The sequence below is a fragment of the Mesocricetus auratus genome, unplaced genomic scaffold, assembly GCF_017639785.1.
Source record: "Mesocricetus auratus isolate SY011 unplaced genomic scaffold, BCM_Maur_2.0 Super-Scaffold_6730, whole genome shotgun sequence".
Classification (NCBI taxonomy): domain Eukaryota; kingdom Metazoa; phylum Chordata; class Mammalia; order Rodentia; family Cricetidae; genus Mesocricetus; species Mesocricetus auratus.
This window is the reverse complement of record NW_024429184.1, coordinates 90,964,729-90,986,715: the sequence shown is the minus strand read 5'-3', so window position 1 is coordinate 90,986,715 and position 21,987 is coordinate 90,964,729. Positions and strand designations below refer to the sequence as shown.

The window sequence follows — 21,987 nt, the reverse complement described above, 5'->3', positions numbered from 1 at the left end:
TTTCCCACCTAGTAGTGTGAAGGATGTATTATACAGGAGGCATAATTCATCTTGTGCTTTCCAGTGTCTGGAGCTGTCCTCTGCATAAGCTATATCTAAGAATATTCATAAGTCTTTGTTTTAGGAAACATATAAAGGTATTTATGGAAAGTTCAGTAAAAGAAAATTCGTAACTTAATTTGAAACTTCATAGAAAATAATAGCAGGTTCTACATTTGTGCCATAGAATCTGCCTGGTCTATTTGCTTTTTCCATAGAGGAAGATAAACCTAGTGAAGACTTTAGGATTGCAAAGAAGATTTTTTTTTAGTACACAAATACTGAAAAGTAATTCTTGGCTATATATATTAGAGATAAATATTTTACTTAACAAATAAACATTAAGAAACAATATGTGTGAAATGGTAATATTGGATTATGTATTAAATGAAGGTTTGGAAGAAAGAGAAACTATAGGATACTTAAGATACTTGTTTTTTTTTTTTAATTTATGGTTTTTCGAGGCAGGGTGTCTCTGTATTGTTTTGGAGCCTGTCCTGGAACTTACTGGTCTCGAACTCACAGAAATCGGCCTGCCTCTGCCTCCCGAGTGCTGGGATTAAAGGCATGCTCCACCAATGCCTGGCAAGACACCTGTTTTAAAGTGATGAAAATGATGAGAAAAGAATGGAAAGCCTCTTTTCACTGCTTCTCTATGGGGTCAGCTCTACAATAATATTAGCCGTTATCTAAGACCTTGAAATATGTCTAGAAAAAAATGGCTCAGGAAAAAAATCAGAAAAAAAATTTTAAGTTTGTAAGTCTTTTCTAATCCTACCTGTAAAACTTTCATTAGCTGACATGGTATCATTTTCCTAGCAAAAGCCAAGAAGAGCTCATCCTATTATGGTAGAAAATAAGGCAATCAAGGAATAGTATAAATAAGACCAATGACTGCCACCAACTTCTTATGCAGTTAAGTTAAACAATGCAAGAGTAATAGAAAGAAAGAAGGATAGTAAGTAAAATAGAAGAGTGAAGATACAAGGGCTGAAGAGATGTCTCGATGGCTTGTGCGAGCATGAGGATCTGAGTTCAAATCTCCAGCACTCACATCAAAAGCTGGGAATGGCCCGGTCCACCTATATATAATCCCAGGCCAGGAGAGGTGCAATTATCTACCTCTCCTGGAATGAGAGGATCTCCACCAGCATTTTTCTACATTGAGTAAGAGACCTTGTCTTGAGGAAATAAGGCAGGGGTGATAGAAAAGGTCACAGCATCCTCTCACCTACATATGTGCTGGTATACCCATGTACACACACATATGAGAGAGAGAGAGAGAGAGAGAGAGAGAGAGAGAGAGAGAGAGAGAGAGAGAGAGAGAGAGAGAGAGAGAGAGAGAGAGAGAGAGAGAGAGAGAGAGAGAGAGAGCACAGATACTGCTTAGGGCAGAAGCTGGACACCTTTAAGAGGGAAGGTCATAGCATGGCTTTGTTAAATAAAGGAACTGGGAACTGAAGGGAATTCTTGTTTTTTTTTTTTTTTTCTGACCCCTGCTAGCTGATCTCTCTCCACCATTGGCAGAATTCATCTATATTTCAGTGTCTCTCAGGAAACAATTGACTGTGACAAATTCCTGTGCTCTCATCTCACAGAGGAGTGTGACTGGACACAAGGACACTAGCCTGGCAACCACAGAAGCAAGGTTAGAACATGTGCAGGAAGGCGTGAGGTGGATGTCCTTAAACTAAACCCCTCACTATGTAATTCTTTCCTCTATGAAATAGCTTTAGAGCTGTGTTTGTATTTAATTAGCCAGAATTACATTTATATTTTAAAAGGCTATCATAAAGCAGAATTATGCAGTGACCATGAGGAAGTAAAGGCTTACTAAATAATAATGTTGCAGTTTTCATATCTGATTTCACTGATCTTGTAGAATATCTTTTGATATTTTTCTTAATAAGGAAGGTATTGATTAAGAATGATGGAAAAATCCTGTTTTTTTCCTTTATTGAATATTCATTTTTATTTTCAAGTCCTACTATTGAATATTGCATTAATTAAAAGTAACACCATATTCTTCTGTAGGCAGATTGGTTTTTCCTCCCAGGTCCTGCTCATTTTGTTGTCTGGTGATTTTGTAAACTTCTTTTGGGGAAGAGGCTTGACTTGGTGAGAATCAAAAGCTCACACAGCCATTCCTCGCTGAACCACTGTTTACAAGCATGCAGAAATAAAAAGACCCTTCTAGAACTAACAGTACACTATAGGCTCGAGCTGTGTAGCTTTAGTGTTTTCTCGAGGTTTGGTCGTTTTACAAAGTTTCCAGGGGTTTCCTTCCATCACTGTGCCATTTAGAGATCATGGTAAATCTCTGGTCAACTATGAATAGCAGTTTGAACTTGCAGATCCTGGAATTTGTTTAAATACTTTCTAGGTCTTTTTTCCCTTTTATAGTTGAATAGAAATGCAAGCAGACAATAAGACACAATTTTAGATTTAGAGCTAGATATCAGAAAGGCGAAGGCTCTTCTGGCCAAGCAATCCTGGATCAATAGCCAGTATTATAAATTGAGCAAAAATGTATGGCTTATTGAAAAGGAAGAACTGTCACTTGTGACATGCTCAGATCTACTACAGAGTGATAGACTACAGTTCTAGGAAAAAAGCACTTGTAGCCCATTTACAGGAAAGGCTTCCTGGCGGAGATGGTAAGTTGTGGTTAAGGTTCCCCAAGGGACGTGGTGGGAGCACTGTCCATTGAGGCCTGACGAAAACTAGAAAATGCATTCCACGAAGCAGCCTTTTAGCCTCTTGCTCTAAGTAGCTAGCCTTTTGTGAGTCCATTTCTCAGTACTTCCAGGCAGTAACAACAGAAGCCATCACACAACTATTCTTTTCTAATGTGTTTTCCTGTACATATATGTGTGTAACTGCTTGGTGGGATATTATAATGTATTGTACTCAATTTACTGGTTATGAATGTACAGTTGGCAGAATAATATCAGTGCATTCAGCTCTTTCACCCTCGTGTGTGTGTGTGTGTGTGCGTGCGTGTGTGTGTGTGTGTGTGTGTGTGTGTGTGTGTGTGTGTGTGTGGGTGGCTGTGGAACAGGGCTGGATTCTTTAACTCAGCATGTTTACATCCGCCTATGAACCTATATTCAATCTGTTTCCTTACTGCTAAGTGATACTAAACTTGTACCTACAGATTTCTGGATTTGAACTTGACCAGAAAGATGGGCTCATTTACATTGAAGCAGATTTTTTTTTAGCAGAATGTTTTAGAGACTGAATACAGACAGCAACCATCATTTCTATGTTTATTTTCCTACCTTCTCATTTTTCTTTGGGCTTTCACTGCTTTGCCTTCTATCTCTTATGGTGTACTTCAGTATCTGAACTTTTCTAAGTGGGCAAGATTTTAGCATTTCTGTGATAGTTCCCCAGCTTTTGTAATAATGTACTGTGCACTGGGTTATCTCAAACCAGCACTACCAATTCCTGTGTCAGAAATTGAACAACATCCAAGCTTGTGCCTACACTGATTTTCTCACAGAAAAGAACCTATCTGAGCAAAGCTCTGTCTTTCCCAGACTCAAATGCTAGCTGGATATTCTTTCTAAAGCACCCAAGATGTTCTACGGCATGTATCTAAAGTAAAAGTCCATCGGTATCCTTTATCATAGCTATTTAATTGAATGAATGGGGTACTCTAAGTCATAAGCAAAAAAAAAATTCTGTGTTTCTGAAACATTTCTTCCCACTGTTGAACTAGACTAAGAAAGTGCGCCAACTTGTCAACTGTCTGTTTAGTGACGCGATATTTTCAAGTACATAACAAACAAATGTAAAGTGTTCTGTAACACTTGGATGGCTGCAGCTGTCATCTCCTTTTTTTCCTGGATTAAGTTTGGTCAGGAAAGAAACTGCCTCATTTTCTAGTTGTCATTTGCTCAGGAAGTGAAAGCAAATTGTAATGAGGGAGTCACAGCAGGAAAGCGCCTAACAAATGAGAGACACATATTGACTGGCAGCCGGCATGCCATTTCAGTGATAAATGTATTTCATACACTATGGTCAGGGTCACTCACTATTGTCCTTGAATTTACTGCCATCAGAAGTTGTAGGGCAGTTCACATTCTAAACAATTCTGTCAATCAGTGTAAGGAGCCTTACTTTTTAAAGTGTCAGCCATTCCGTTTCTTATTTATGTAAGTAAAATATTCGTTTGTACTGCAGCTTAATTTTACCACTGCTTAAATTTGATTAGACATCAAAGAAATGATAACCATTGATAAGTCATTGGTGAGGTGAAAATTCCCAAAGTCTGGCTGTGTTCAAGTTTTCTTCTATGACTGCTTTAGTACATTTGCACAAGTTCACCCACACACCCACACACACACACATAAACATGCACATCAATAATAATAAATACAAACTCTTAAAAGTAAATCCTGAAGGACATATCCAGTGATTCAGGATAGTTCTTTAAAGGGAAGGGATCTGATCAAGAGTGCTTCATTTTTTTACAAGTACTTCTAAAATTAGTAGGACTAGAAGTAATTTTCAGTGTGTGTATGTGTTTGCATGTGTGTGTGTGTATTTCCACTCATTTTTTCAATGAAAATAGTCAGGTATGGTGGCAAATGCCTATAATGTAGGCATTCAGGAGGCTGAGTCAAATAGATCCATGCTCAGGACCTTCTAGTGGGAGCTCAGGTTTCTAGCTGTGTTACAATCATGTGAGGACACACAGGGTCCACTGGTCAGACAACAATAAAGGAAGTAGACCCCTGCCCATTCAACTGCCGGAGTTCAAGCCTCTGAACGCAGAACTGCCATGGTTTCTTCGTTGCATGGAATGGAGGAAGGTGTAGGGCTGGCTCCCAGAAACCTCAGCCTAAGGAGCACTGTCTCCACCACCTTCATCTGCAGCTGCCCTCCATACTCCTCAGGGGCCGGTGTGTCCTCTGCAGGCAGAGAAACTGAGCAGTTCTTTTTTTTTTTAAGAGTGATTGTAAAATTAAGAGCCTGCTCTTTCTTTCTGGAGGCACAAAATATTATGCAAAATAAAAAGCTGTGGTAAATGCAGGCTTGCAGCTCTCTAGTATTGAAGGGAGCATAGCCTCCTCAACGGCTCTGTTCTTTCTCGTGGTCTCAGCACATAAGCTGCTTAGTGGACTTAAAATGATCTGGAGGAGATTTGAGGGTCAAAAATGTTTTCCTGTTTGTTTTATCTCTTGTTTCTTTTCTGAAGGAAGGCTGAGACGTTGCTTTTTGATTCATATTATGCCAAGTCTGGAATGAGAGTCAGCCTGCTGTGGCATCTTCCTAACAGGATGCACTGGAAGTAGTCAATGAATTGAATTATTTCTATTACTCTCTAGATGAAATGAATATACATTTGAGGAGAAGACAAATATATTTGGTATCATTCTAACATCTTAATGGGAATATACTTAAGGATAAATATAACAAAGTGAGCTACTGTAAGTTTTATTATAAGAAGAAGCCAAGTAAATGGACTCTATTCCTTTAAGAAAGCTCTAGTACTTTTGGCTATGTGAGTTACTAACAGTGATTTATATGTCATTTGGAGATAAACTAACTGACATTGATGAATTAAATAGTTTTTCAATATCTACATACTGATAATTCCTATTACATAAGCAATATAGCCTTTTGATTTTTTTCTGTGGGGGATAATATTCCACCAGCTTAGGAATAGTGAGAACCAGTGTAAGTGTTGATGCTTTAACCTTTATAATGAGGCATTGCTAATAACTTCAGGTTTTAATTTTGCTTATCATTAAATAATATGATTGCATTAAAGATACAAAGGTTTAAGCATGCATGTCTCCTACTTTAAGATCATTAAATACACTTTCCTCTATAGTTAATCTCAGTAATAGGGTGTTTAATTTACTTTTAAAGAAATCTATAGGGAGTGCTGATTAAATATACAGTATATGGCTAGGAGTAATAGCAAAGGACCCAGTATGTCTTGTATTGATTATAGTTTATGATTCCATGAATTGGTGAAACTTATAGAACAGAATTGATGAGTGTGATCATTAGTAAAAGAATCTGCACATTAAAGTGAAGAATCATATACATATTTTTGTATATACATATATGTATGCATACATATATGCAAACAGTCAAGTTCATTTCAGTTCCTTATTAACTTTCCTAACTTCAAATGGCACAGCTCGCTGGGCATTGGTGGCGCACGCCTTTAATCCAAGCACTGGGAGGCAGACAGATCTCTGTGAGTTCGAGGCCAGCCTGGTCTACAGAGCGAGTTCCAGGACAGCCTCCAAACAATACAGAGAAACCCTGTCGCAAAAAGGGGGGGGCACAGCTTTTTTTCTTTTTAGAATTACACTAGGAAAGCCTTGCATTTATTATATACTTACTATTATAGAATACCATAACTGCGGATACTGATGAAGTTCAAGATTAAGGTAAGATTAGAGATATAAATGGTCAGTAAAAAAAAAACAGGTCTCATTGCTGAAAATTTAAAAAGCTAACCTTTTGGCAACATCATGAGGTCCTAAGAGTACTTGCACAGAAATGCTTGAGCAGGCTTCATGCAGTGATAAGTTCAGTCCACTTGAGCCTTGTGACTGGCCATAGTTAAATGATGTTATAATCTTAGCCCTGTGAGCAACCATAGTGAGATGGTCCACTGCTTACTAGATTTAAGGTCAGTGCCTACCTTAGTGACTTGCTGAGTTTGTCACTTGTTTCCTTGAGTGGATGACTCTTAAATATCTGCAGAAATTTTACTAAAGTAGTTGTTTGGAGGAAAAGAACAGGGAACATGTTTCCTCGGATATAATTCAATCTTAAGTTTTGAACTCGTCTGAAATGACTGTTTGAACAAGCCTTTTCTTTGCCCAGCAAGCAAGGCAATCCATTAGAGTTATGTTCTTAGTTTCTTCTCTGCTATGAAAAGTTATTTCCTTGCCATCTTACCATGAAATCTGTGATTTCCTGTATTGGGATCCTGGAAAGACATGCAAATCATATACTGGGCTCTCCTCTTCTGTGGGCTCTCCTCTTCTGTGGCCCTTTCTGATTTGTCTGCTATGAATATAAATATGTAGGAGAAATCACACAGAGCGACCAGAGCTTGACCCACACTTGCATTGATAGTCATCATAAAATGGGATCAGTACCAAGATAATGTCCATATTGCTGAGTCTTGCCTTTTCAGGACTCTGTGATTACTCCCTGGGCATTTCTGAGTATTATGTCCATCTCCAGTCTATCTGCTGCCCCCCATAAACCAGTGAACACTTTGTTCAGGCATTTCTAACTTCAGGCACCTACCATGTTTGTGCTTATGAATCATAAGATGCATGTCTGTCCTGTTTGCCTGCTGCCGTGCACATACCTCTGTGGAAGGCATAGCTGGATCTTCTGTGGCCACGTACAGCCACTGGGAACAGAGCTTCCATGCCCTCCAATTACATCTGCCTCAGTGCTCCAGATTCAGCCACACTGCTCTCAAGGCCCCAAGACCTTGGTCTTGTGAAGTGCAGACCATGTTATTTTTATTTATTTGTTTTGTTGTAAACCTTTCGCATGTGATATTTATAATAACAAAATTTTGCCAACTTTTATACATTTTCCTAATTTTCCTAAAAGTAACAAATATTTTGTTTGGGTCTCACACATAGATGAGAACATTACCACAGTGAGATAACTGGATAAGAAATATTTATTACTAGACAATATAAATAAGCACTGCTCGTTACTAGTCTTGTCCCTCGGATCTTTTCCCTTCATTGGGCAATTGGTTGGAGTGTTTAATAATCTAGCATCCTATCTCTTTCCTGGGATAATTGTAGAATATCTCTTGTTCCTCCTAGCACTTCCAAATTTGATTATTTTCTTAATCTCATCTCTGTCTTTTGACTAAAAAAAAAAAAGATACATAACAAGACATTGATACCCATTTGCACATAAGAAGGCAGTAAAACTACTTTTTTCACCTGTTGTTTTGAAAATGGCCTTTAGGGTTTAGTTTCTGAGGTTGGGTTTGCCACCTCACAAGTCACAAGTTCAATGAGATCCTCCACAGCTGATGTCTAATGCAATGCAGGAGGTGAGTTTATAGTCAGTTCAGGTGATGTCTGCACCAATCTTCAAGTCCAGAAAATCTGAACAAACGACAGTAGCAATGTTTCATTGTAGTGGAGGCCAAAGCACCTCCAGGGCTGAGGTGGCGATAAACTCAGCAGCTGTAACACACTGGACTGCAAAGCAGCTGCCCTGCCCCAGTCATATTTCCTCATCCACCAGAAACCCATGTGTCAGCTGCAGCCATGCTCCTGGAGCTTCTAGGTTGCTTTAGGGGCATTTCTGTGAGGTACCCAGCAGCATTTTATTACACATGTGTATACCTGTGTGTTTGTGTGTGTGCATGCACATGCTTTCATGGGTGTGTGCAGGTGCTCCTCACATAGTCCTCACCTGCTCTGGAGGCTAACCCTAGTTTGTCCAAAACATACTTCCAAGAAAATTTAGAATCAAACTTGGCTTATGTCTGGACTTTAACCACTAAGGTGAAAACAGAACAAAGATGAGCAGAATGCATAGGCAGTAATTATTGCTAGGCACAAACTGGGCATACATTTAGTTCTGAGATTCCTAGCAGTAAAGGAAATACCATTGGATTATGTAATGACTGTTACACCATAAAAAGAAACATGTCTAATAAACAAATGATTTTCCTGATTTTAAAAACAATCTCTAGGAGGAACTTATTTACAGCATCTGTTACAGATAGCATCTAACAAGAAACCATGTGTCCTAATGTGGAGTTGTCCTTCATGTAGATGTCCTGAACACTAGTCTCTGTAGAATGTGAGATGTAGGATGAACTGGCCAGACATATCCTGCATGGGACAGATGTGGGCCTGATTCTGGTTTTCTGCATTTAGCAGGGATGACTTTCATAAGAGAGTGTGATACCTGGCTGTTAGTATGCTAATTGGAAGGAGATCTTGCATTCTGCATGGATATTCAGAGGGCCAGTGTCCAGAACATCCTTGCTTTACTTCCACTCGGGACACTGAGACTTTCAAGAAGGGCAAGTGTATTCTTAAAAATATCTGTAGTCTGCTTATGGTTTTGGCTGCTCATATCCCAGAGCATGGGGGAACTGTTTTGAATCAGATATTTACAATGGAAAGGCTAGATTCTATAGGTGAGCTTGTCTGGCCCATAGGTCTGCTATTGTATCAGTTCTACACTGGTGACAATCAGTTGTCGAAGCTGACGTGTCCTTGTGTGAGCCAGGCTCATCTCTCCAGCAGATCAGTTTACATGAGATTCAGTAAGTGAGAAATACAGGCACAAAACTTTTTAAACAGTTTACAGGACAAACAAAATACACCGACAGTCCAGGACTGGGGTTGTGCTAGGCTGCTGCATCATGCTCAAGGCCCTGGGTTCAATCCATACTACTACTACTACTACTACTACTAATAATAATAATAATAATAATAATAATAGTAATTGGTTTTTATGACACTCTGTTATAAACCAAGGTCTCTCCAACCAATGTCTAACAAAAAAAGAGGGGGATTCAGATAGGCCCAAAAGAAGTGAGGTGTTTGTTTTTGTTATGGTTTTCCAGAACTGGTTACAATTTTTAAAAATGGAAGTGCTTTCCCATTGAGTTCTTTAAGCTGGTCTAGTAAGTGGCAGTAGACATTTGATTTCTTAAGTGTTTTTCTTCTGCCTAGAATAATTTTCATCCTAGCATACTTGGTGTTTGAATACACTAGTTTCCTTCACTAGCTGTTCAGCACAAGTACCCATTGCTCCTCTTAGCACACTTGTTGTCAGCACCGAGGATAGCTCCCACGTGTCTTTATCTAATGAGGGCACAGCCTGAAGTCTATTTCTAAGTAATCTAGGAGCAAAGTGAAACTGATTTGGGCATAAATGGTTCTAAATTTGTGGGTGAGGGGTTATTTAAAAAACAGTAAACAATTGAGTTATGTGGTTGTTGGATTTGTGTGGTCATTCCTAGGTAAGCAAGCGTAACAAAAAATGTCAATAGTATTTGCTGACTTTTTATTATGTACAGGTTACAACATGTATATTAACTCATTTAATTTTCACAAAGCTCTTTGATACACATGTAATCACTATGAACATCATCATCCCTATGTTATAGATATTGATGCTCTGAGGTTAAATAATGTGACCCTGGTTCTACAGCAAGTAAGTAGGGAGCCGAATGCACAGTCTGACTCAGCTCCCATGCCCTCTACTGCCTAAAGCCCGTGTTTCTATTACCAGAATAACATTCTTTCCTTGAGTACCTGACCATCAAACCAAATGACAGGAAAGAAGATAGCAAAGGACATTAAGAATGTGCTTGGCTCGCGTCTCTGTCCTACCTAGTCTTCTTCATTTGAGTTTTCAGATACTCATTATGGAAAAAGTCTGTAAAAAATTTACAGCATGTGTGGCTTGAATGGCATCACAAGTCTGTGCTCTCTGAGACTCATCCCCACTCCATTAAAGACCAAGACCAAGGGAAGACTCTCTGGTTATTAAGTAACATAGTGGAGGTGTGGTGTTTAAAGGTTGAATATGGGTTAGGTTACAATGTTATGCCAATTTCCTTAGCATGGAGTATTTTCAGTAATTACCAATATCATTGGAAGAGTGTATTGTTTTATTAGTAAAGGCCTCTTATCAGAGACCTACTCTAAAATACAGCTTCCTTTTCTTTATTCATTGTTAAATCAATGATAGCTATTGGCAAAGGTTCAAGACTGTTCCTGTTAACATGTTTTTAATGGTGTTTGATTTGTATGTGCCCATACCTCCAGTGCAAACATGTATATATGCTTACTAATTGCAGCTGCATGTAGTTAAGTGCAATGTTATTAGTGTAAAATCAAGGATAAAACATGAAAAATGTATAATTATTAAGGAGTTGAAATTAGTCTTTAAATTCTTTCAGAGCAAGGAATTATAGGTTTGATTGGTTTTTCACTTCAGATAAGTAAGTTCCTGGGTAATTTGGGTGCATTTTGATTTTTTTTTTTTGCCTTTTATATTAGTTGGGGTTGGCTAGAGAAACAGAACTAATAGAATAAATCTCTATCCCTACAAAAAGGGGATTTATTAGAGTGGTTTATAAGCTGTGATACAACAAATCCAGTAATAATTGTCTACCAATAAGAAGTCCAAGAATCCAGTAGCTGTGCAGTCCCTGAGATTGAATATCTCAGCTGGTCTTCAGTATTCACCAGAATCCTGAAGAAGTAGGCTGTAACTGCTCACAGAATGGACTTGTGAGTGTCAGCAAGTAGCTAACGAGAGCAAGCTTTCTCTTTTCATGTCCTCTAGGTCGGCTGCTATCAGAAGATGTGGCTCAGATTAAAAGTAAATCTTCCCACCTCAAACATCTGGATTAAAGGTGGATCTTCCCACTTCAAAAATTTCAATTAAGAAAAAATTCCCTCCCAGGTGTGCCCAGCCATTTGGATTTTAGTTAATCCCCAATGTAGTCAAGTTGACAAACAAGAATAACCATCACAGCTTTTTTAATTAATTGCAAAATTCTTCCCTGTAATGTAAAGACTTGAAACTCTGATTTGCCCACTAATATGAACTTTCTCTTTGGACTCATAATACCTTTCAAACTGGGTGATGACAGACCCACTCCTCAGAACAAGACTGAGGCCCTTACATATGTGAAGGATTTTTTACTTTCCTTCTTTTTTATAACCTGATTTTATAAATAAAGAATGTTTCAGTTTGCAATATCCAGTATCTATGATATCACCTGTTCAACATTGAGTGTGTTCACAGAAGTACTGGTAAGAGTTCCATGAAATGCATGTCACTAATGACCTACAAATTTCATTTCAGACAATCCATGGGCACAAGGGACCAATCACAGCAGTATCCTTTGCTCCTGATGGGCGTTATCTTGCCACCTACTCCAACACTGACAGCCACATTTCGTTCTGGCAGGTAAGCAGGTCTTAAATACATACTACACAGTGTGCCTTGGTGGGAAGCACTTCCTGTTAGACCTGTCTGCCGGCCTTCCTCCATGCCCTTCCTCCCTCCCTTACACTAATGTCAAGTGTTCAGATTGCTGACTGTGTGCTCAGTGGCAGCATGCAGGATGCTGAGAATCTTGTTAGCAATCTGGCAGAGAAGGAGCGCCTGCTCTTCCAGGGCTCCCCTCTAAAGGAGACACAGGTAAACACGCAAGCAATTATAGTACAGAGAATCTGAAGATGGTGGGGAACCGTTCAGAGCAAGGCACACCTGGTGGAACCAGGCGAGGTGGAGCAAGAACACAGGTGAGGCTTGGCTGGATAGGAATCCAGGGGAAGCTGCACTCAAGATACTGATTTACAATATGCATTCTAACAAGGTCTTTGGGTCTACTTGAGTGAAGCATAGGGCACTGGGTATTTTCCTAATATGTTATTGATTTCCCCTTGTCTTCCTTTTTTTATGTCATGTTTTTGTTTTGGTGGAAGGTTGTTTGCTTAGTTTTGTTTTTTGTTTTGCTCCCTCCCTCCCTCCCTCCCTCCCTCCCTCCCTCCCTCCCTCCCTCCCTCCCTCCCTCCCTTCCTTCCTTCCTTCCTTCCTTCCTTCCTTCCTTCCTTCCTTTGACATCTTCTTCCTAATAACCCAGGCTTGCCTCAAACTCAATATTCTCCTACTTCTACCTCTCAAGTGCTAGGAGTATATGCATATATTACGAGGCCTGGTATTCACATAATGTTCTGAATTTCTAAACTATGCAGGACATTTTAAAAAACTAGAATATCTTTGTCTGGCATTTCATGGGAATGTATATATTTAATTTTATTAAACTAAATGCTAATTTTGAGCAGCTAATTTTTATAGGGGACAACTAATTAGCACCATTCCCTCTTTTTTTTTTAACTCTTTAGTCCTGACAATTAGAAAAATATTACCACGAAACCCACACTCAGTAGTTATTCCAAAATTTTTATTATGGTAACTTTATTTTTGGAAGATGTAAATGTACTACATAAGATCAGCATATTGCTTTAAAAGCTGAAAAATTAATTAAAGTTTTGAGAAGGCTTAAACACAACTTGATGGTTTAAAAATGAAATCAATAGCTGATAAGATATAAAACGAATACAATAAATTGTTTAGTTGACAACATCCTACTGAAATCTGCCAGAACCTTTTTCTACTTTTTAATCTAATTTAGCCTTCCAGGTTTTCTCATTGTCCTTTTTTTCCAGAATGTGTCTCCAGCACCTTAATTAACTCACATCAAACTCCATCAATCCGGGAATCTCACCCAGTCTTCATTTCTGATTCTGGGGACTGGTATTTTCTGCTGTGATCCTCCACGAGTCCATTAGGGATCCACAGATGGGCTTAGACACGGGGCCTTCCGAGAGCTTGCCTGATCATGGTTTTTCCCCTCTCGCGTCTGGCCTAGTGGACCTTTTACCATTATGCCACTTGTACTTTCCTTTAGTTCCTGTTTTTCTGGAGTCTTAGATGGACACACATTGCTACCCAGGCTAGGTTCTGGCCCACACTGGAGATAGAGACATTAGCAAATCCCAGGGCCTAGTTCTAAAGGGGACTACTTTTCCCATATTTGCCTTTTTATAAGGAACAAATCAAGCTTCTGTTGTGTTTATTTGGTTGGTTTTTGTTTTGGTTTAGTTGAACTTTTGTTCAACTAAAAACATATAAGTGTTATATAAAAGATAAACCCAATTTGATAGCTTTTCAGTATTTTCTTGAATTTGTTGAGTGGTAGGTTTTTTCTTACCCTTGTCTATATCATTAAGGTTCTATTTGAATATATTTGTTCATCACTTTATTGAAACACTTTCTTTTCCTATACAGATCTCTACCCAGCACATGGGTAGAATTATGAATAGTGGGCATCCTTTCTTATTTTGAAAGTCAAGACCATATCCTAGATGTTATGTTTCTGATTCTTTATCCAGTCCCTCTATACTAGCTTGCTCACATTTCTCTGCTTTTCAAGTGCATCTGAGCCTATGAACGTGGCCCCACAATCTCCCCTGCTCCAAGGGCTGCCTGCTGCCATCTGCGTGTGCCAGAGCACTAGACAGTTGAGCCACTTCCCAGTTCTTGCTTCCTCTAAAACAACATCAGAGTTGATGGTGCAGCCAACTCCTGTGTTGCCTGAGTTCTGCCACACCTGCCTCCAAATTTAACTGGAGGCATGGAGAGAGATCATTCTGGCTGTCCAAGAAAATGCAACGACAGCTCTCTCTGAATGGTAGCAGCTTTTGTTGGAATTAAAGAGAGTCTGAGTGCAATGGGTAAATCTACTGCTGCTCCTCTGACATAGATTCATGCTGCTCCGTTCTAATGGTGTCTGAGAAGACTTTTGATCATTCCAGGAAGTGTACTATAATATATTTTGAAAACTTAATGAAGTCTTATTAATACAGAGCCTTACTAAAACTATCACTATAAAAATCTTTGCTGAGAAATGAGTGTTAATGAGAAATATTGGTTGGGTAATTACTCAAGTAAGATTCAGTAAAAGGTTTGTATGCAGCATTACTTTCTTTGGGGAAGGCATTAAAACATTTTCTGTCTGATGAATTATATCTATGTGTGTCTCTCTGTTCAGAAAATAATCTTCACACAGCTAGTGTTGTGATGCATATTTCGGAGGAAAAGGAGAAGCCATTGTTGGATTTTAGTCATTAAATATACTTAGCTGTTAAGTAGTGTAGTCTGGCAAAAACAAACCATATTCCTACAACTTGAATATTTCATTCCAGGATATCTTTTTGGTATTCCAGGGAGGAGAATTTGGTAATTAAAAACCATCCTTAATTCTCTCATGCAAATATTACCAATACCACCTAACAAATAAGTCGTATTTTTCAAAAATGTTAATGTATTACATAGGTGCTGGTTTCTTTGTATTTACTCCATCATACAAATCTCAGCCATTCAGAAACAGTGATGTAAATCTATAGTCATTATTATTTCCTTAGCATGTTGTTGAATTGAAATAGAATGTTGTAAAAGTACTTTTTAATGTGAGCCTGTGCATGTGTGCATGTGTGTATGTGTTGTGTGTGTGTGTGTGTGTGTGTGTTATGTGTGCATACAGTGCCATGTGAATGCATGGCGTTTAAATGTGCATGTGTGTGTAGTATGTGCATACAGTGTGCACATGAGTACAGGGTGCTTGTTTGAGAATGCATATGATGTGTGTGTATCAATGTGTATACAGTTTTCATATGAGTGCCTAGTGTTTTGAGTGTGCATGTGGTTGTATGTGCATGTGTGTGGCTTGTGTGGATACATTGTGCATGTTTATGCTGGGTATATGAGTGAGTTGGGAGGTTCAAAGGTTGTCTATCAAAGTGCTGACAGTGATTGTCAAAAGGAAGTAGGGCTTGGAGAATTTTTCCTTTTTATAATTTTATATAAATTTTCATAATATTTATGATAGTCTAGTAAGATAAACTACCTAACATTCCTAAAATTTGTAATTCCATGTAGCTTTCATTCAAAGTTTAAGTCTTTGAGTTTAGCATAGTTTATAGCCAGACATCAATGAATAAGAAAATATATATATAATTTTGACTAGCAGAATGGATCATTGTTTCAGTGAGAATTAACCTTCACCCTAGAAACACAGACCAGTCCTCGTTTGAAGGGTTGTAGGAAAGGATGGTCAGTAGAGAGATGAAATCTAACGAGTGTGTGGGCCTTCATCACCACAACCCCAACAGTGTGCCTTTGAGAACTTGGCATACCCTGCTTAAGTCGGAAGGCTGTTCAACGGAAGCACTGAGCAGAGCAGGGATGACTCAGCTATGGGAACCCAGATGTCATGATGGCTTTTCATAAAATTTGCCCATCGATGGCATTCTTCAAGATACTCTTGTCCTTTAGCTCTCAGCCCATTTCTTGTAATGGCTACATTGAGGCACAGCCAACTTCCATTATTTCCTTCACCAGCAGGGATAAAGCTTCATACATATTTTCAAAGCAAATCCATAGGAATGAAAAATACTTTGTAGCTCTTTATCAACTGAGAAATCATATTTTTAAAGCACTGTACACCTGTTAAATGCCAGTTGATTTTAACCAATAATTTCCTGGGTCAATTGGATCTTTTTTATGAGGACTAATTCTATACTGTTGGGTTTTGTAGATGTGATACTAGCGAATCAAGTTCGCCATTGTTACTGACATGTTAAGGAGTAGGGAGCCTCCATGAAGCAGTAAGGCTTGGGTTTTTATCTAGTGTGGAGTTTTTTTTTAGGAAAAAGAAGAAAGGAATCCAGGAAAGAAACCTTGGAAGGATGACAGGTGAGGTACCACTTGTCTTGAACTGTACTTGAGCAGAAAGAGTTAATAATGACCATACATTTGGTTTAAAATGTGACCTCGTACACTAGTGATTTTTTTTCACCTCTTGTGTTGTGTTCGGCACTATTATTAATGCAGGAAAATCAGTAACATTAGTCATCTTAAAAGGGTTATTACTCAAGATGATTTAAATTGTGAAAATGTCAGTGGAACCTGCACGCACCCTGCTAGAGATGCCATGATTTACGCCCTCTGACACCATCCTGCTGCCGAGAAGAGCTGGAAAAGGAATGGCTTATATTCTGCCCTGATCCAAATTCAGAGCATAGTATCACAGCCACACATCTTAAAGGTCCTCAGGTCTGCTAGGACTTAAACTGCTGGTGCAGCTGGGTCATGATAGGCATGTTTTGCCCACATAGCTAGCATGTGGTCCATGTAGATGATGATGCCGCATTCACCAGAGGAATAGGAAGTGAATACTGGTGCAGAGGAAAAAGATTATTTCCAAGCCTTCTTGGCAATTTTCAGAATGCACCCTCTGTGATTTATGGCAACACAAAAAATGCATATTGAAGTCACCAAAGTAATATTTAGCACTTCAAGAAACCTTCAAACTCAGTGACTCCAAAACCAGCCCACTTAGACAACAACCATTTGATATTCAACACCTTAATCCAATTACATAGTTGTTCATGATCTATAAATTTTATATTGCTTTCACTTTTGTGAATGGACTAAGAAAAATCACATTTTTAATCAAACCTAGAAAAATTCTCCTAAAAGCAAAAATGGCCAAGTGGTAAAAAGATGTTGTCAGTAAAGCATGAAAAACGTATTGTCTTTAGTAGGGTAGAAAGGTGGTGGGGTGAAAGTACTTCTCATCTCTCTCTTGAAAATGAGGAGCTGAGGGCTGAGGAGATGCTCAGCTCAGTGAGTAAAGCTGAGGAGTTGGGTTTGGATCCCCAGCACTCACATATATGCTGGACAGGTGTGGTAACCACCCTGAAATCCCAGTACTTAGTAGGCAGAGAAATTAAGTTAGTCTGACTAACCCTGGGCAAGTGGGTAAGCCAGACAAGCTGAATTTGTGAGGCACAGGTTCAGGGAGAGATGTTACCCTAATATATAATATGGAGACTGATTGTGGTTGACACCTGACATGAACTTCTAACCACATGCATGCACACATGAAATGCATACACACACACACACACACACACACACACACACACACACACAATACATACACACAGAGAATGTTTTCCTAGAATGTTTGAAAAAGCAGATGGGAGTAATAGTGGTTGGTGGGGGTTGGGGTGTGGCCCAGTTAGCTCTTTATCTGCAGAGTGGTTGTACTTCCTCAACTAATTGTAAACCAATATTTTCTAACTGAACTGGTTTATTAGCAATCTTAATTTAGCTTCTTTCCTCAAAATCAATGGACTCTCCACTGTCAGACTCTACTCACAAAATAAAATTTCTAAAGGTTTGTGTGTTTACATAAATGACATCATAGCAATTTGAAATCTAATGAGAGGAACTGTTTAGAGTTAGACTAACTCAAAGCTGAGTGTGAATTATTCAGTAGGAGAGAGTGGGGAGAAGAAATAAGCTACTCTCTTTGGAGAAAGAGAGAAGGATGCTTAAAGTGATATTTGTGTTCCCTCTCCTTACAGATGAACACATCACTCCTAGGAAGCATTGGCATGCTAAACTCAGCACCTCAGCTGCGCTGCATTAAGACCTACCAGGTACCTCCAGTACAGCCAGCATCCCCTGGCTCCCACAACGCCCTTAAGCTGGCCCGCCTCATCTGGACTTCCAACCGGAATGTTATCCTTATGGCCCATGACGGGAAGGAACACCGCTTCATGGTCTAACTCTGCTGTCTGCTGCCCTGGCTGCCTGTTAATTCTATATTGTCTAGGCCAATGCTGCGCTGTCCTTACTGATACTCTGATACTGGAGTGTTGCTTGCTACCCGCCCTCATTAATGCCATCCAGGGGCATGACCAGGTCTATGTCACTTGTGCATGCTTCTTGGGGGCAGACTCCACATGGCAGCCTATCGATTTAAAGGCACACATACCACTCAACAGGATGTGGCCATTCTGTCACTAGGTAGTTTTTCCCTGCCATAAATAGGAAGGGAGAGCCAGTGGTTCCTGGAGATGTTCTTGTTGCTTGATGTAACAAAAGCCTGAAAATCAATAACCACTGTGATTGCATCCCAGCCCTGATCCTCATTGTCAGCCCTGGAAGCTCAGCTCTGACCTGGATTCTGGGGCAATGCAGAGTCCTCATTATTGAAATGACTTCCTTTTGGATTTCTCAAACTTGCTGTTGTTTACCAAACCTATTTCATGTTTACATTGGGTTTTTCCTGCTCTCATTGATAGGCAGTTACTCAATTCCATTTCCTAGAATTTAGCCACTGCCTTCTCAGTAACACCAATCCTAATTTGAGATTATTGAGAAAATATTTTTTAAAAGTGTGTTTTTTCCATTTAGAAAATAGTTTTCCAGATAGCTAGCTTTCTAAAATGCCCATTTCTTGCTTAAATGTTACTATATTTCATAGTTAAAAATGCAGATCACCCCTACTCACCATGTGGTGACTATAGCTCACCTTCTAAGGAAACTTTCAACAAAGAACCAAGTTTGGAAGCATCACGTATTTGTACAGTGGAGGCTCTCCTGCGTGTTGCTATAGATTCTTCTGTTCCGGAAAGGCCTCCTCCTCAGGACCTTCACAACCTGCAGTTCTTGTGTATGTGGCGGTGTCACTCACAGCGGTCATTTCAGCCTAGCCTTCCAAATACTGACCAGTGAAAGAACACTAGGAAGGCATTTCCTTTAAGTAAACACCCTAGAATCTAATAGCTATGTAGGCACATTGTTCAGAGTGTACAGAAAAGTGTGACAGCTGCCAGTATGTCCGGTGGATGCTAAGTGAACGTGTTCACTGTGCTTCAACAACTTTAACTCCACTGTCTTCTTGTGTCAACTTATGCTAGTCTTATTGTAATGGGAGAGAAAAATCCCTAACAGTATTTTATATGAGTTGTTCCTAAAAATTTGATATATATTAGCAGCAGGGCGGGGGTTGATTTGTATGTTGGTTGATTAATGAGTTACACAATGTGGTTTATTAAATACAAAAGTAGAAAGAGCATTATTGAGTTCAGAGCAAATATGTAATATTAACAGAGGAACTAAAATGATAATGACAGAATTTAGTCTTAAGCACATAGATTGTCAAAGTTTGTGTAATATGTAGGAAAGTAGGATCAAGGTCCATGAATAAATACATAGTTTACAGTCATCTAAAGAACCTATGAAAAAGCTAACATCCCCAGGATGTCTTTTGCCTACTGACATATGCTGTTTTCATTGGCCACAACTCTATACTGTCTCTTGGTTTTCAGTGTTGGGGCTCTTTCAAAAGTGAGTTTATTTCACATGCATGTATATTGTATTATATATGTAGCTTCCAAGAAAGAAATCAAAAGCTGTACAGTGTAGATCTTCGGTGAACAAACTGATGTATTTTGATGTAGATGGAGAAATGGGCAGCATGCCCCAAAACTGCTCTCTCCCAGTACGAGTTTGCTTTGTGGACTTCAGAGGAAGGGGTTAAACCATTTGGAATGATAGGACAAACTCACACCTTAGACACTTTTTAATGGAAGTGTTCCATACATTAGGAAAGTGATACAGGACTGGAGAGCAACATATGGTGCCTGTCATAGAGATGGGTACAAAGCAGTGAGGTTACAGGAACAAATCTCTGGTCTTAGGTCTGGGCAGTCCTTCCATACCCTGTGTATATAGTCAGAAGAGCATAAGGACTACAAAACTCTGTGCATATAAAGCTTCATGCTAGAAGAATCGCTAACTGATAAAGTATCATTTATATTCTCATTAACATAATGCTATCCTTGGCTGTTTTCACAACCACAGTCCGCAGCTTCATCTCAGCTTATATTCCTCAACACTGAGGTAAACTTTGTATTGTCATTCCAGTGTACGCGCGTAGTGTTTTACTGATTTTGTTGACACAGCATTTGGACCTGTCCTTATAAGTATAAAGACTTATGTGGCTTCACTGGTGATTTACAAGTAAAAAGTAACATGATGTGACACCTGTATGGAAATATTTCATGTTTGAATTGCATACAGTGAGTGATTAAGATGTCTGTCTCCTAAGATGTTTCTAAATGACTCCATTTAGTAGACTCCATATGTGTTTAAAATTGATGTGTATATACTTGTGTTAAATAAAACTGAATTGTACTGAAGATTGCTTTTATACTAGTTTTACTGTTTACTGTGGTCTCTCTTGAACATTATCTGTTGAAACCATATGATCCTCTTGCCCTCCTGCGTCTAGCTCTTCATTTCACTGGAGAACAAGTTGCAGGAAAAGCAACTCTGTTCTCAAAGGACAGTAGAGCAGTGGCACAGGCCCTTACCCAGTCAGAAGCTTGAGACCAGATGGAGAAACTCAACAGCACCCTCTGTGGCTTGGGCAGAGCAATTGCATGCACGTAGTTTTATCTCCAGTCTCACTTTCGCCTAAGCAGATAGACTTTGTACCAAATTGAACCTTGTCAGACCTCATGACCAGGGTGAGCTGCCTGGGAACCAGAATGAGATCTTTAAATTCATTTCATGTAACATTCAGTTTGAAGTTGAATTTGAATGGCTGAGGTAAGAATAGCAGAAACTCCAGTAACTCACAGAGCGTTACAAGTAAATAACGACTGTACTTTTCTCCTCGGGCTCTCCACAGAGCAGCTGGACTCTAGTCAGTCATGTATAACAGCACAATAGCCCCCAAGAATTAGACAACAATAGCTTAAACATGTCCTTGTAGGAAAATAAGAGTAGTAACAGTTCTGTGTGGTAGGGAATCACATAAACTGATCAAATGTGGAAAGGGCATGACATTAATAGGAAGGTAAAGACAAGCGATGCTGGGTGAACTTTCACCTTTCACCCCTTTGCCTGACTGACAGAACTGAGTGTTGGAGAAAATCAATACTTCAGAGCCAGGAGGGAAATATTTCCACTCTCTAACTAGAGAATATATTTTGACAAGGCCAAGATAATACAAGCTGCACAGGAGAAAGAAAAGACTCGTTTTTTAAAGCTTGACACTTCAAGGTGTTTTTGTACATGGGTTTAGAGATCGTCAATACATACAAATACCAAAGGTCAAACAGAGAAGCCAGAAGAATTTCAAAAATTAGATGTTCCAGTTCTTTTTGCTGTTTACAGGCTAAAAAGAGACTACCTATTGAGGAGCCTGTGTTTGCCATTGTTATTTAAATGATCTGAGCCCACCATTGGGTATTTGAGGATATCATCTTCTTAAAGTCTGTAGAGTCAAAGATATGAATGTAACATGATAACAGGTATTCACATCCCTTATTTCTATAATGCTTTGCAGTTCATGTTGGGTCTGACAATGACGTAGACTTGTCTTCTCATTTGGTTCAATCACTTGGATAGGAAAAGAGTTCATGCATCTTTATAGCTAAAATGGTTTCTAGTTTCCCAAATCCTGATAAACATATAACTCACTTGGTGACCCTAAATAAGAGGCTTTGCACCTCTGTG

General features: G+C 39.1%; 1 protein-coding gene across 2 annotated transcripts in view; it reads left to right on the top strand.

Moving 5' to 3' along the window:
• Nucleotides 1-20,663, top strand: part of Wdr7 (WD repeat domain 7) — a 253,422-nt gene extending 232,759 nt beyond the window's left edge. For both annotated transcript variants that reach the window (XM_013116796.3, XM_005074662.4), the window contains 2 exons: nucleotides 11,902-12,006; nucleotides 18,039-20,663. In XM_013116796.3, the coding sequence (XP_012972250.1) occupies nucleotides 11,902-12,006; nucleotides 18,039-18,242 (309 nt within the window). In that variant the 3' untranslated portion in view covers nucleotides 18,243-20,663. The remainder of the gene's footprint in view (nucleotides 1-11,901; nucleotides 12,007-18,038) is intronic.
• Nucleotides 20,664-21,987: the final 1,324 nt, after the last annotated feature.